General features: G+C 40.6%; 1 protein-coding gene across 4 annotated transcripts in view; it reads left to right on the top strand.

Annotated features, from left to right (window-relative positions):
* Positions 1–15,595, top strand: part of HIVEP1 (HIVEP zinc finger 1) — a 365,398-nt gene that overhangs the window by 212,043 nt on the left and 137,760 nt on the right. For all 4 annotated transcript variants that reach the window (XM_033934667.1, XM_033934663.1, XM_033934665.1 and 1 more), the window contains exon 3: positions 7,503–7,562. In XM_033934667.1, the coding sequence (XP_033790558.1) occupies positions 7,503–7,562 (60 nt within the window). The remainder of the gene's footprint in view (positions 1–7,502; positions 7,563–15,595) is intronic.

Here is a 15,595-nt window from a genome sequence, read left to right as displayed (position 1 = left end):
AAGTACAACATTGATTTGTCCCCAAATTGACTTCCAAAAATTAAGTATCAATGGACAATAGACCAACAGATGATCCAACGTCCTTATATTAACATGACAATGCCAGCTTCTATTAGACTTAGAACTGTATCTTTTGCAAACGAACTGGGGTCCAAAAAATCCTGTGCAACAAGAAAAACCAAGTTTGTCTCATAGATGCTGACGCTGTACATTTTAACCTCCAAGTCCAAATTCGTGTCCATCGAGATGCAGAAATATACTGATTTATCTCGAAGCTCCAAATGTCTCTAAGACTATTTTAGGATAGTCCACTTCAAATTAAAACTGAACACCGAGAAAACAAAATTATTTTTAGCCGCAGTCACCAACTTCTCAGTAAACTCCCTAGCCCTAAGGGGAACCAATTTCCCCATCTCATCCACAATCAGAATCCTAGGTGTGCATCTAGACCAGGGGTGTCAAAGTCCCTCCTTGAGGGCCACAATCTAGTCAGGTTTTCAGGATTTCGCCAATGAATATGCATAAAGCAGTGCATGCAAACAGATCTCTTGCATATTCATTGGGGAAATCCTGAAAACCCAACTGGAATGTGGCTCTTGAGGAGGGACTTTGACACCCCTGATCTAGACAGAAAACTGTCCATGTCCTCCCAAGTCAACCATGTCGCACACAAAGGCTTCAACACACCCTGGAAACTCAGATCCATTAGAAAATATTTTGACCAGGCACCTTTCAAACTTGTCCAAACACTAGTCCTAAGCAAACTAGACTACTGCAACATAATCAATCTAGCAGGACTACACAAACATGGAGACTAAGTGTCATTCAAAACACTGCAGTGAGGCTCATATTCAAACTGAAACAATTCAACCACATCACACCTTTCTACCAAAAGCTGCATTGGCTGAATATTAAGAGCCAAGTGTTTTTCAAATTTGCATGTCTTTTCTACAAAGCTCTAAATGATCTGCTGCCCAACTATCTTATCAATCAATCAGTTGATATTCGCCAGACCTGGATGATCCACTTGACTTCAATCATTCTTCACCTTCCTCTCAATCAGATGCACCCAAAAGAGACTCCTACCCTATCAACCAGCCTCCAAAAATCCTGAATGGAGCCAACTGGTCATAACACTTCAGAAAGCTCCTAAAAATGCACCTCTTCTTCAAACTTGACGACCCACCTTAAAACCCTAGGAAAAGTCTCCTGACACCACTGATACTCTATTCCATGTTGTTGCTCTCAGACTATGACCATCCTTACCTATTTATTAACCTCCCTCTCTGTAAAGTCCTACTTAATTCCTTCCCTGCGATCTTTCAGGTTTCCAGTACTCTCATCTTTGTTATAGCTCGCTGACCCTTCTCAGCCACTTTTTATGTAAACCGCCTCAAACTGAAAGACTTTTGCGGTATATAAATAAAGATTTACGTTATGTAGATCATTTCCTTCTTTTTCACTAAGAAATTGATTGTATTCATATTTGGCTTTAATTAAAGAATTGTAAGTAGCCTGATTATGATGTAATATTTATAGATTGTCAAGTTCTTTTAATTTGTGAAACTACCTTATATACTTGAATATAAGCTGAGATTTTGGGGCCCAAAAATGGGGGTCTCGGCTTATATTTGGGCCATCGCCTACCCACCCCACTCCTAGACCTGTTGCAGGCCTACACAGGGCCTGCTGAAAGACCCGGCCAAATCCAAAACCCCGCGCACCCCCCAACTCCTCAGCAGCTTCACGGTGGATGGGACAGGAGGAATCACTTCCACCTCCTCAGCCTGCCAAAATTGACAACCACACCTCCCTCCCACCTCCCCATGTATCTTTCAGGTCCCTGGTAGCCAGCTGGCGCACGAAACAGGAGCGATCTTTCTGCCCTCCTACTCTGTTCAAGGCAGCTGGCTGATTGGCTAATGCGAGAACTCACAGGGACTTGTGGTTGTCAATTTTGGCAGGCACAGGTGGCAGAAGGGATTCCTCCTGTCTCACCCACCATGAGGCCGCCAAGGAGTTGTGGGGTGGGGTGCATGGGGGAGACCAGAGGGAGGGGTGTGCGGGTTTTTATTTTTTTTTTAATTTGGCTGTGATGGGAAATGGGGATCCCTCATATCCCAGCCCAGCGCTGGACCACCGGGTCCTGTGGCAGGACAGGTGAAGGCCTGCAAGGCATCAGGAGAGAGGGAGAATGGTACAAGGCAGTGAAGGAGATTGTGAGTGGGGCTGGGTCTAGAGCCTGGAAGTGAGCTGGGTGTCTTATATTTGAGTCAACCATTTTTCCTTCTCTTTGGGGGGGAAAAATGGGGGTCTCGACTTATATTCGGATCAACTTATATTCAAGTACAGTAAAACCTTGGTTTGTGAAAATAATCTGTTCCGATAACTTGCTTGTAATCCAAAACACTCGTATATTAAAGCGAATTTCCCCATAAGAAATAATGGAAACTCTGATGATTCATTCCACAACCCAAAAACTTTAATACAAAATACTGTATGTACTTGTATTGCAAGACCTCGCTTGTTTAGAACAGTCACTACACTCCAGTGTCAGAGAGAGAGAAGAACCATTGTCTCAGTTGGGATTATGTAATGTGTGTATAATGTACAGTATGTACTCGTATTGCAAAACCTCGCTTATTTAGAACAGTCACTATATTCCTGCAGTGTCAGAGAGAGAAGAACCCATCGGCTCAGTTGCGATGATGTAATGTGTGTATACTGTATGTACTTGTATTGCAAAACTTTGCTTGTATGTCAAGTTATATTTAATAAAATGTTTTGCTTGTCTTGCAAAACACTTGCATACCAAGGTTTTTCTGTATATACAATAAGTCATTTAGATGAGATTCTTTGTTTAACTTTAAACACTTAAATAGAAATGAATTCACCTCTTAGGATTTAAAGGGGTTAATGTCGGAAGGCAAATTAAATTGAAAAAATTCAGTTATAAAATTGTTAATGTGCTGGCAAGCTTCTTCATCTTCTAGAAGAGTAGTAGTTAGTCTCCAAATTGGTGAATGTCTAGGTAACAAAGATCTCATTTGTACAATAAGTAAAATAGGAGCATGGTCTGAAATAAGGATGGGGATTGAAAGATCCAAAAATAATCTATAGGAGAGAAACTGTAGTGGGTATTATAGAAAAAGGTAAATTCTCTTGCAGTTGGATGTGACAGTCTGCAGGGATCAATGAGATTATGTTGCATAATGAGAAATTTAAAAGCTATAGAGGATTTAGAAGGTGTGATTCTGGACTTTGTCTGTCCATCTACATTGTATCTAGTGGGAGATTAAAATCTCCACCTAAAACGATTGGGAAGTATCTATTTCATAAAGTTTTTGACAAGAGTAATGAAAAAAATCAGGCAAATCTGCATTTGGTTCATATATATTAACTAGTATAAGTTTCTCTTGGAATATTTTTAGTTCAAAAATTAATCAATGACCTTCAAGATCTGCATGTTGTTCACTAATATGAAAATCTAATCATTTTTGGGACAGAATTGGAACACCACCTTTCCTTTCTATAGAGAGGGAGCCTACAGTTTTAGACTTAGACTGGTTCTCAAAATTCTTACAATCCTGCTCTTACACTGTTAATATGAATGGCACCATGTCTTCTCCTTGGAAATCGTTATGCGGAGTCCTGCAAGGGTCATCTCTGTCCCCTATTCATTTCAACATCTACCGGTATATGTCTACTTTTGAAACTCTTCCATCTATCTCCTTTTGAAACATTATGGGCTCCTTTTCTTAAAGCGCTAAAACGCCGTGTGCACTAGCCACTACCGCCTCCTCTTGAGCAGACGGTAGTTTTTCAGCTAACGTGTGTGCTAAAATCGCTAGCGCACCTTCGTGAAAGGAGCCCTGTATACATATGCGGATGACATCCTTGCCTTCTTGAGATAGATTTGAACCTTATTAACCTCACTGAGAATATAATAGAATACATAATGAAACTCCAATCCAGGGCCCTCGCTGTACAAATGAAGCTGAATGAGTCCAAAACAAAACTACTCTGGCTTGGCCCAAAATTAGATCAGCTACCCACGCTCATTTCATTATCTTCTGGTTCCACACTGCAGATTTAATTCTCAGGCAAAGTTTTGGGCATCATTATTGACTCTACACTTTCATTTAATGACCATCTCAACTCTCTGGTAAAAAAAATGTTATTTTAGTCTTCACATGTTGAGAAAAGTGAGATCCAACTTCCACCACCAACATTTTGCTGTCCTTGTACAATCAATCATTCTTTCCAGGCTGGACTATTGTAACTCCATCTATCTAGGTCTAACTAAGAAAAGTCTTCAAAGACTTCAGCGGATCCAGAATACTGCGGCTAGGTTGATTTTCGCAAAAAGTAAATTAGATCATGTTTCCCTGCTTCTGTCAAAACTTCACTGGCTTCCAGTAATTTCTAGGTTTCACTTTAAATGTGCATGGCATTCATCCTCCCCTAATTCCACTATCTTGGAATTCTACGAGACCTGACACTACCAGATCCACCCCAAAACTTAAATTATCTTTCCCCTCATTAAAAGGCGTTACATATGCTTGAAAATTAGGGAAATCTCTTTTCTTCAAAATCATTATGCTTTGGAATACCTTCCTGCCCTGCTGCGGAATCTGGGCTCCTTCCAATTATTCTGAAAGCATCTGAAAACTTGGCTATTCTCAAAAATGTAAATCTCGCTACCCTCTTTATAATCACTAATTCTTATTATGTCTTTCCTTCCTTATATTAAAGTTCCTGTAAACCGTGCCAAGCTCTATCTTTATGGAGAGGATGCGGTATATAAACTTAAGGTTTAGTTTAGTTTATATCCAATTGCAATTTTGCAATAAGTATGACAAATTGGGAACATGTGTTTCCTGCTGAAAATCAGAGGCATGTATTTGCTTTAGATGTGATAATTTTTTTTAATTGGATGCCTTATTCCATTAAATATTCCATAATGCTATTGCTAAGAGTGTCTTTATGATATTATGCCATGAGATTTTAAAATATGAAAAAGTAAATTTGGTGTGTTTGGGTCTACCACATCAATTAATAATCTATAGAAGACCTTACATACAAAATGCCTTTGATAACAAAAAAAAAAATAGAAGCATTAAGAACTATACAGTTCAGCTATAGAGCGAAAACAAATGTGCCTGATTAGTAATGGAGCAAGATAGCAGAACAATTTTCTCCTGACATATCTGAAGAGGTACATTAAATGCATTAAAACCCTTTTCCTGTGAGTATATTATAGAGTTTATGAGAAACTGCTTAATATCAATAAATAATATATCTGTTATTATAGAAAGATAAAATCCTCGGTGTGTGTGTGTGTGTGTGTATATATATATATGTACGCACAATCATTTTACCTTAGCATGACGGATATAATAAAATAGACTGAATAATTGAGTGATAAAACCAGAAACAATTTATCTTAAATTGGTATTTAGGCTTTGACAAGAAGAAACAAATCTCCTGCCTTCAGGTGCAAAATATACCAAACATGATCCTCCATTGCCAGAAAAAGTGACGCCAAAACAACCTACACTGACACTAGAAGTACTTATGGAGGAAATAAAGGCTTAAAGGAGCTCAACTCAAAACATTATGATACAACCTGCAATTTAAAATTGAATTTCTCTATATCAGCTGCATTCACAGCCTTTCAGGTTCATGTGGATCAAGCAGATTTAAAAATTGCACAACAAAATAATCAAAGCAATAAACATATCAAAAAGCTCAAGCAGGAAACTGAAGATCTTTCTAATACATGCAGGCGAAGACCTAGAGGGTACTGACCTTGTAGCATTTCTCACCAAGTGGATCATAGACATCTTAAATTGTCACTGGATCAGCCGCTAGTGTTTGAATGTGCACACTGCACTCCATCAAAAATGAAGATAAGCCTGTCTCATCCTAGACCTATTGTAAACAAACTGCTGCTGTTCCCACAGACCCTACACTTTCTCCGTAAAGCTTGCTCCTTCAATAATCTCCATCATGAAGGTAAAAGTATCTTTTTCATTCCAGATTTCACAAAAACTACAGCAAGGAAAAGAAAATCCTTGAGAGCTCGTCTAAAATGTATGGGAATCCGATATGGCCTGCAATAGCCAGCAAGGATGACTCGCATAGTAATTTTTGGTAGAATCATTTGAGAATGATTATCTTCAAATTAGAGCCAAATATGATTCAGCAGTTGCATGAGATGTCAAAGTCAAAAATAGGGTTGATTTTCTAAGCGTAAAGGAGGAGAAAAGAGCTTGCGCATCCATCTTGTTCAGATGCTCACCAATACCCCCCCTGTACACCACTTCTATAGCCTTTAGGCTGGCAGATGGCTTGCATAGTTAGGTACAGTAGATATTTTTTTGTTTATGGGGGGGCTAACAATTACAAAATAAAATTAATTAAAGTGATATTTGAACCTGGATCCCCTGGTTCTAACCATTAGACTGTTCCTCACAATTGCTTCCTGGTTTGTTAAGAATGCCTATAATACTTGAAGTTATCATAGAGCATGATATCCCCTTTCAATTTTGCTTTCAATGGAGAAGGATGGGAACAGCAGCTACTGTGGAATTAAGGAGGTGTCATATCTTACTCCTTCCAAGTTTATTTAAATTTGATAAATCGCTTATTACATACTAAGCGAGTAACAGTAAAGTATAAGATAGATCTAGAGTTCATTATACAGTTTTAAAAGGGGTTAAAAATAGACTGACAAAACAGACAGACTCAGATACATAAGGGAAGGAAAAAAGAAAGGGAGACAGTTACAAAATTAATATTATTCAATTGAAAAGAAAGAGCCAAATAAGGAGAGAACATGAGGAGTGGGATTAAGATTATTAAAAATGGATTATTTAAAGATTAAATGCGTCTTTAAAGAGAAAAGTTTTTAAATTATTTTTGAATCTGCTGAGATCTTTGACTTCTCTTATATATAAAGGCAGGGCGTTCCAGTTTAAAGGGGCCATTACTGAACAGTGAACAGTTGCTCAATGAGGGCATCTTTTGGTGCCCTGGGAGTGTCTGAAATGGGTCTAAATAAGGATGTCCTTCTTTTAGACGAGGATGTTTCTTCCCTTTCAGTAATCAACACTTGGACATCCTGATTTCAGGCCCACCCTAATCATGCCCACAACATGACTGCTTGTTATTTAGACATAACTACAGTGTTGGACATCCCATTTCTACCTTTGCAAAATCAGTACTTGATGAAGGTTTCAAGCAATTTCAGCCTTTTAAGACATCCATATATTTGAAAATAAGCACCTTTATGTGTTTTATACTAAGCCTCTCCCCCCCCCATATTTGTGCTTAATGTGGTTTAGTAAACGTGACCCATGGAAAGGAAACAATGTTTTAAAACCCATTACTGAAAATTGGATATGTGTTAACATCTCTTTTGTTTTCCACATAGTAAAAATCTCTATTTTTTTCAATTCACGTCTACTGTTTTATGAATAACTATTTTCTTTTTATAGATAAAATAGAAGAGGCACAGAAAGAACTTAATAATCCCGAAGAGTCACCAAAAGATACAGGTAGGCTATTAATTATAATTACAGTGTTCAAAGGGAAAATGGAAATTTTTTATCTTCAAATATTTTTTTATTGAATTTTAGCAGAATAAAAACAGATTATATAATAATTTGCAAATGCCACATACACAATTATCAACTTACTCATTACATGTGATTCTATTTTGGATATATCATAGAAGTAGGAATTGAGACATACAGGTCATTGTGTTTTAATACCTCATTTTTACCTGCATTTTAGAACAAAATTCCCCAACATAGAGCCTGTTCTAAAATACAGGGAAATGAAAGTTTATGCACCAGGTGCATTCTTCATAAACTTCCATTTAAAAAAAACTCTATATAGGATATAAATTTTTTTAGAGAGTTGGCACATAATTGGTTATATCTCTAAAATCTCTGAGTTTATTCTGGCACATAATTGGCTGTTTCAGCACATAATGATTACCTTTGCAATCTTAGAAACATAGTCAGTTGTGTTCCTGACGCTGTCACAGTGACCTATTAACCTTTCCAGTTTCATATGGGGACGAACAACATGAGCAATAGGAACTACAACAGGGAAGTACTGAAGGACCAGTTCCGGATGCTAGGAAGGAAGCTGAAGACCAGAACGCAGAGGATAGCATTCTCGGAGATCCTGCCGGTACCCAGGGCAGATGAGAAGAGGCAGATGGAGCTGCAAGCAGTCAACGCGTGGATGCGGCGCTGTTGTGAGGAAGAAGGATTCCACTTCGTGCACAATTGGACAACGTTCTGGGGGAAGAGCAAGTTCTACAGGAAGGATGGACTCCACCTCAGCAGAGACGGAACGAGGTTACTTGCAAGCAACATCAAGAGAGAAGTGGACAAGTTTTTAAACTAGGAAGAAGGGGAAAGCCGACAGTCGACAGGGAGAGAGAGAGTCGATGGTTCGGGAACCAGTATACCCAGAGGATACCGTGCAAGAAGATAGAGGGAAAGACTCACCAGATTACAGGCAAGAGAGATCGAAAAGGACACAAGAGGGAAGGAAATGCAAGAAAGGAAAAAGCTGCAAACTCAAGTGTATGTACACAAACGCAAGGAGCCTTACAAATAAGATGGGTGAATTAGAAGCAATAGCACAAAAGGATAACGTTGACATCATAGGCATCACGGAAACATGGTGGACTGAGCAAAATGTCTGGGACACTGTGCTACCGGGATACAAACTATACCGCAGAGACAGAGTGGCTCAAAAAGGTGGGGGCGTTGCCATATACGTCAAAGAGGAAATTGAATCTGCTGGAGAGAACACGCCACAACTGACGGATAAGTTAGTCTCTATGGGTCAAAATTCCAGGAACAAATGGCCTGGAAACGAAGATTGGCATCTACTACCGACCCCCCAGGGCAGTCCAAAGAAATTGATGGAGAAATGACAGACGAGATTAAACGCAACTGCAAGGGAGGCAACACAGTTATCATGGGTGACTTCAACTATCCGGGAATAGACTGGAACCTAGGCATCTCCGGCTGCATTAGAGAGACCAAGTTCTTGGATGCTGTAGGCGATTGCTTCCTGGAACAACTTGTCAAGGAAAATACTAGAGAAAATGCAATTCTGGACTTAATTCTAAATGGCCTGCGAGGACCAGCACAAGATGTAGAAGTAGAAGGGACGCTGGGAAGCAGTGATCACAATATGATCCGCTTTGATCTGGACGCAGGGGAGAAACATCGGTCCAAATCGACAGCCACGGCACTGAACTTCCGAAAAGGGAATTACGAAGGGATGAGACTCATGGTAGGGAAGAAGATTAAGAAGAGGATAAGCACTGTAAAAACGCTAGAGCATGCTTGGTCCCTTTTTAAGGACACAGTCACCGAGGCGCAAAATATATATATACCGTGTATCAACAAGGGATCCAAGAGGAAAAAGAACAAAGAACCGGCGTGGCTCACTGTAGAGATGAAGGAAACGATCAGAGACAAGAAAACTTCATTTAAGGAATGGAAAAGGTCAAAAACGGATGAAAACTGGAAGAAACACAAACAACATCAACACAGGTGCCATAAGGCGGTAAAAGGGGCCAAAAGAGACTACGAGGAAAAAATAGCCAAGAAGGCGAAGAACTTCAAGCCGTTCTTTCGATATATTAAGGGGAAACGACCTGCAAAGGAAGTGGTGGGACCGTTGGATGACCATGGAATAAAGGGAGCACTAAAGGAGGACAAAGCAATCACTGACAAACTGAACACATTTTTTTGCATCTGTATTTACCGAAGAAGATGTACACAGCATACCGGAACCCATCAGGCTATATGCTGGAAACGAAGACAGAAAGCTGACAGGATTGACGGTCAGTCTAGAGGAGGTATGTAGGCAGATTGATAGGCTTAAGAGTGATAAATCCCCGGGACCGGATGGCATCCATCCGAGGGTCATCAAGGAACTGAAAGGGACCATAGCTGAACTGCTTCAACTAATAGCCAATCTGTCGATCAAATAGGGAAAGATTCCAGAAGACTGGAAGGTAGCGAATGTTACACCTATCTTCAAGAAAGGTTTGAGGGGAGATCCGGGGAACTACAGACTGGTGAGTCTGACCTCTATACCGGGAAAGATGGTAGAGTCACTGATAAAGGACAGCATCATTGATCACCTTGATGGAAACGGGCTGATGAGGACCAGTCAGCACGGTTTTAGCAAAGGCAGATCGTGTTTGACCAACTTACTGCACTTCTTTGAGGGAGTAAACAGACAGATAGACAAGGGCGATCCAGTCGACATTGTATATCTGGATTTTCAGAAGGCGTTCGACAAGGTTCCGCATGAACGACTACTTCGGAAAATTGCAAGCCATGGAATTGAGGGTGAAATACTCACGTGGATTAAAAACTGGCTGGAGCATAGGAAACAGAGAGTGGGGGTAAATGTACAATACTCTGACTGGAAGAGTGTCACCAGTGGGGTGCCGCAGGGCTCGGTGCTTGGACCCGTGCTCTTTAATATCTTTATAAATGATCTGGACATAGGTACGACGAGCGAGATGATTAAATTTGCGGATGATACGAAGTTATTCAGAGTAGTAAAGATGCAGGGGGATTGCGAAGATCTGCAACGTGACATAATCAAGCTCGAGGAATGGGCATCGACATGGCAGATGAGGTTCAACATGGATAAGTGTAAAGTGATGCATGTCGGTAACAAAAATCTCATGCACGAATACAGGATGTCTGGGGCGGTACTTGGAGAGACCTCCCAGGAAAGGGACTTGGGAGTTCTGATCGACAAGTCGATGAAGCCGTCCACACAATGTGCTGCGGCAGCAAAAAGGGCAAACAGAATGCTAGGAATGATAAAGAAGGGGATCATGAACAGATCAGAGAAGGTTATCATGCTGCTGTACCGGGCCATGGTACGCCCTCACCTGGAGTACTGCGTCCAGCACTGGTTGCCGTACCTGAAGAAGGACACGGTACTACTCGAAAGGGTCCAGAGAAGAGCGACTAAGATGGTTAAGAGGCTGGAGGAGCTGCCGTACAGCGAAAGATTAGAGAAACTGGGCCTCTTCTCTCTCGAACAGAGGAGATTGAGAGGGGACATGATCGAAACATTCAAGATACTGAAGGAGATAGACTTTAGTAGATAAAGACAGGTTGTTCACCCTCTCCAAGGTAGGGAGAACAAGAGGGCACTCTCTAAAGTTGAAAGGGGATAGATTCCGTACAAGCGTAAGGAAGTTCTTCTTCACCCAGAGAGTGGTAGAAAGCTGGAACGCCCTTCCAGAGGCTGTTATAGGGGAAAACACCCTCCAAGGATTCAAGATAAAGTTAGACAAGTTTCTGTTGAACAAGAACGTGCGTTGGTAGGGCTAGTCTCAGTTAGGGTGCTGGTCTTAGACCAGAAGGCCACCGCGTGAGCGGACTGCTGGGCATGATGGACCACTGGTCTGACTCAGCCAACCGGAGGTCTTCCCGATGTCAGCGCTGACATCGGAGGAAGGGAGGGCTTTGCTTAAGCCCTCCCTCCGACGTCGGCGCTGACATCGGGAGGACTTCCGTTCGGCTGTGTGCTACGGCAGGGCAGGTAAGGAGAAGGAGAGGAGACTATGCTTGCGACCCTGGGGGAGCCCGGGCCCCCTGTCAGCTCCGGGCCCCTGAATGCAGGACTGGTAGTACTGCCCTGATGGCGGCCCTGGGCAAGATCTCCCTCGACTGAACCCATGCTGACTCTATCTCATTAAATCATGTTTATCTATGTGTTCCACAATTTTATTTTTTATAATTGTTTCCACCATTTTGCCCGATACTGAAGTCAGGCTTACCGGATCTCTCCTGGAATCCTTTTAAAAAATCGGAGTAACATTGGCCACCCTCCAATCTTCTGGTTCTACAGATGATTTTAGCAACAGGTTACAGATCACTAACAGCAGGTCAGCAAGTTCATGTTTGAGTTCCTTTAGTATAAGAACATAAGAACCAGTTCAGATGATTTATCACTTTTTAACTTGTCGATTTGGCATAGTACAACTTCCAGATTCACAGAGATTTCTTTCAGTTCCTCCCTTGAATACCATTTCCAGTTCTGGTAGATCTCTTACATCTTCTTTCTTAAAGATCGAAGCAAAAAATTCATTCAGTCTCTCTGCTATGGCATTATCCTCCCTGAGTGCCCCTTTTGCTCCTTGATCAGCCAATGGTTCCACGGATTCCCTCACTAGTTTTCTGTTTCTGATGTACCTAAAGAAATTGTTATGAGTTTTTTGCACATTGGCATGTTGCTTTTCATATTTCTTAGCTTAGCTTAGCTTTTGGATCATTTGTTCGTGTTGGCAGGGGCTGCCCCTAAAGACCAACTATCCTCGAAAGTATCCATTTCCAGATGGATCTGTATGACCATTTCTTCAGTCAGTATCAGAAATTAAAACCACCTATATCTGTGAAGGCACGGTCCACTTGAAGCATTGTTTCCATATGGGCGGAATCTTCTGAAATCTGTACAGAGGCCACTTGGTCCTCTCTCCATAGGTTTATGAAGTTTTACAGGTTGGATGTGGTGGCCAAACAGGACTCCACATTCAGATCATCCATTCTGTTAGGTTAATTTTTCCTGCCCTAAACTCGAGGGAATGCTTTGATATATCCCGCAGGTTTAGGAATAGAATGTCACACTAGAAGGAAAAATTAGGTTATAGTATTACTTTGCTAATCTTCTTTCTTGTAGACAGGCACTATATTACTGAAGCCTGCTCTGTCAGATGTTCATTTGCCTTCTTACTGCCTTGAATGTGCTGGAGCATCTGAACATTTTGTTTCTTTCCTTTATCCAGTTTTAACAAGGTCTTGGCATCCCAAGTCCTCTAAATTTTCTTCACACTTCTACCTCTAACCCTCTGTTGTAGTTCCTTTCTATTTTTCCTACTGTAAACCGCGTCGAGCTCTACGAACGTGGAGATGATGCGGTATACAAACCTAAGGATTAGATTAGATTAGATTAGGTCAAAAAACACTGAAAGATTAAGGAAGCAACACTCCTGATCCTTTCCCATGGAGTGGTGATCAATTGCAGCCATTCACTAGATCCTAAATGTCAATTTTTAAGACAGACGTTTAGTCCCCTTCTGAAATGGGGCATAAACGTGTATGAACTGGCCATATCCTTGTCCCATACAAAGCACGCCCAAACTAGGCCCATTGCCGTTTGCACCCATTTGGGTCTAATACACGCATTTCCTAGGCTTTGTAAAATGGGGAATTAGATGTTTATGTAAGATAAATGTTTATGTGCTGGTTTATGCATGTGTTAAATGAGGGCCATATTGCTTGTAACAAATATGCCCTAGAATTGCCATCAGTGTAGTCTTGGATTTAGATATATTTTTTCTCTAGGATAATATTTTCATATTCTACTGAATATTGAAATCAATAGCCTGTGAGTTTCTCCAATTACTTATTATTTTTATTGCATCATCTAAGAGGAAATCTAATAAAGATGAATATGCTTTTGTTAAATTTATATTCGCGCCTAAAGATTCCCACATAATTCTGAAAGAGATCTCTTGTAATTGGAGAACATTCCCTATTCTGTTCCAAACAGCGTACCGATATTTTTGGAGATTTAGACAATAAACTAGAGAGTACCAACATCCCTAAATTACTATGCCGCTGATCACACCCCCTTGGCTAGTCAATACCAGTTTTTCTACTCAATGACATTGCATTTATATGTAAGCTTGTGTAATCTAGACCAACTCCATCCAATGACAAATTACTGTTCTAGTGATATATTTTAAATTCTAAAACTTTGAACTTGTGTTTCAACTTTTGCAGGAAGCAATAAAAAAAACAAATTGACTCCCTTAACTGTGGCCTTCAGCAGGGACCTCTGTGACTATAGGGCTCATTATCAAAGCCTTTAGACACACAAAGTACCATAGAAACCTCTGGTACTATGGGCCTGATTCTATAAACAGCGCCATTTATATAATCAAGCCTAGTGGTGCCGAGGTGGACTTAGGTGTCACTAGGCGTCCTAAAGGTAGGCGTCGCTACATTTGTCCAGTTCACTGGCCTAATTTACAAGCACCTGTCTTAGATGCCTAACTCAACTATGCCTATTCTCTGCCCCTAATCACGCCTACTTTTCAGGTAGGCATCAGGCATTGGAAGGCACCTTCACTTAGGCATTGCTAGACGGTGTGCAGAATTCCACGCCTTTTAATTGTAATTTTTTAAATTATTCAATTAACTTCAATGGCATAGTCAATTACCATGTCATTTAAGCTAATTTTTTAAAATTTAGGTTAGTTGTGGATTTTAGTTAGCTGTCGCTAAGTGGCCTCAATTGCAGCACCTAGCAGTGCCTAACTAAGGCGCCGTTTATAGAATCAGGCCCTATGTGTGTCTAAGGGCTCCTTTTACGAAGGTGCGCTAGCATTTTTAGCACACGCACTGGATTAATGTTTGCTTTAGCGCGCGCTAACTGAAAAACTCCCGCCTGCTCAAGAGGAGGCGGTAGTGGCTAGCATGCGTGGCATTTTAGCGCGCATTATTCAGTGCGTTAGGGCCCTAACGCGCTTTCGTTAAAGGAGCCCTAAGTGCTTTGAAATATTGTGTAAAAATATGAGGTTAGCAGCTTCCAGACTTCCATTAATAAAGTAGAGGTATTGTAAATCTCAAATATGGTACTGCTTGTTCTTTACAGAAGTTAATCAGAGTTACCGCAACATGATCAGATAAGATGGTGAAAACAAAAAAACAATCCAAGCAGTCTGCAGTGAAGAGTCAAACGAAGAAAAACAAAAGGAAAGAAACTGCAGAGTTGATGTACAAAGTGTCGGGTTATTTTATTAAAAATAAAATCAATGATGGTTCTCTTGTGTGAAGTGCCGGACTCAACATGGGCCGTGTTTCGGAGAAACGGTCCTTATTCAGGAGTCTGGATGAAATAGAATCACAATTATGGAGAACCGTGGATTTTGAGAAATTGGTGGGCAGTGGAAACTGCTGGATTATGTCCTGTTGCGGCTTCTACTTGCATCACACTGTCGCTACTAGCTTCATGCTGTACAGCCACAGCAGGACAAAATAATGGCAGTTTCCACTGTCCACCAATTTCTCAAAATCCACGGTTCTCCATAATTATGATTCTATTTCATCCGGACCCCTGAAGAAGGAGTGTTTCTCCTAAACACAGCTCGTATCGGGTCCTGCACGTCACATAAGAGAACCATCATTGGGATTACCATAATTTATTTTATTTTTAATAAAATAACCTGATACTTTGTCATCGACTCTGGGGTTTCTTTCCTTTTGTTTTTCTTCAGATACGATAGTGGCCAAAATATTAATAGCGACAATTATCGAGATTAATGTGTTAGAAACTAAAATAACAATCAATGTGCATCTGCATTTGATGCAGAATCAGATAGAAAGTAAACTCTATATAGTATCCTGAAGTTCCCAAGTATCTGTTAAGCCAAAATTGTGAATAATCTCAACCCACAGATTCCTTGCCTTAGATGAAATAAATTTACTTTTCAACCATCGATCTCTAATATGCCTCTCCT

The sequence above is a fragment of the Geotrypetes seraphini genome, chromosome 2 (genome assembly GCF_902459505.1).
Source record: "Geotrypetes seraphini chromosome 2, aGeoSer1.1, whole genome shotgun sequence".
Taxonomy (NCBI): Eukaryota; Metazoa; Chordata; class Amphibia; order Gymnophiona; family Dermophiidae; genus Geotrypetes; species Geotrypetes seraphini.
Note: the sequence above shows the minus strand (reverse complement) of the source record. Positions and strands in the feature narration are given on the sequence as shown.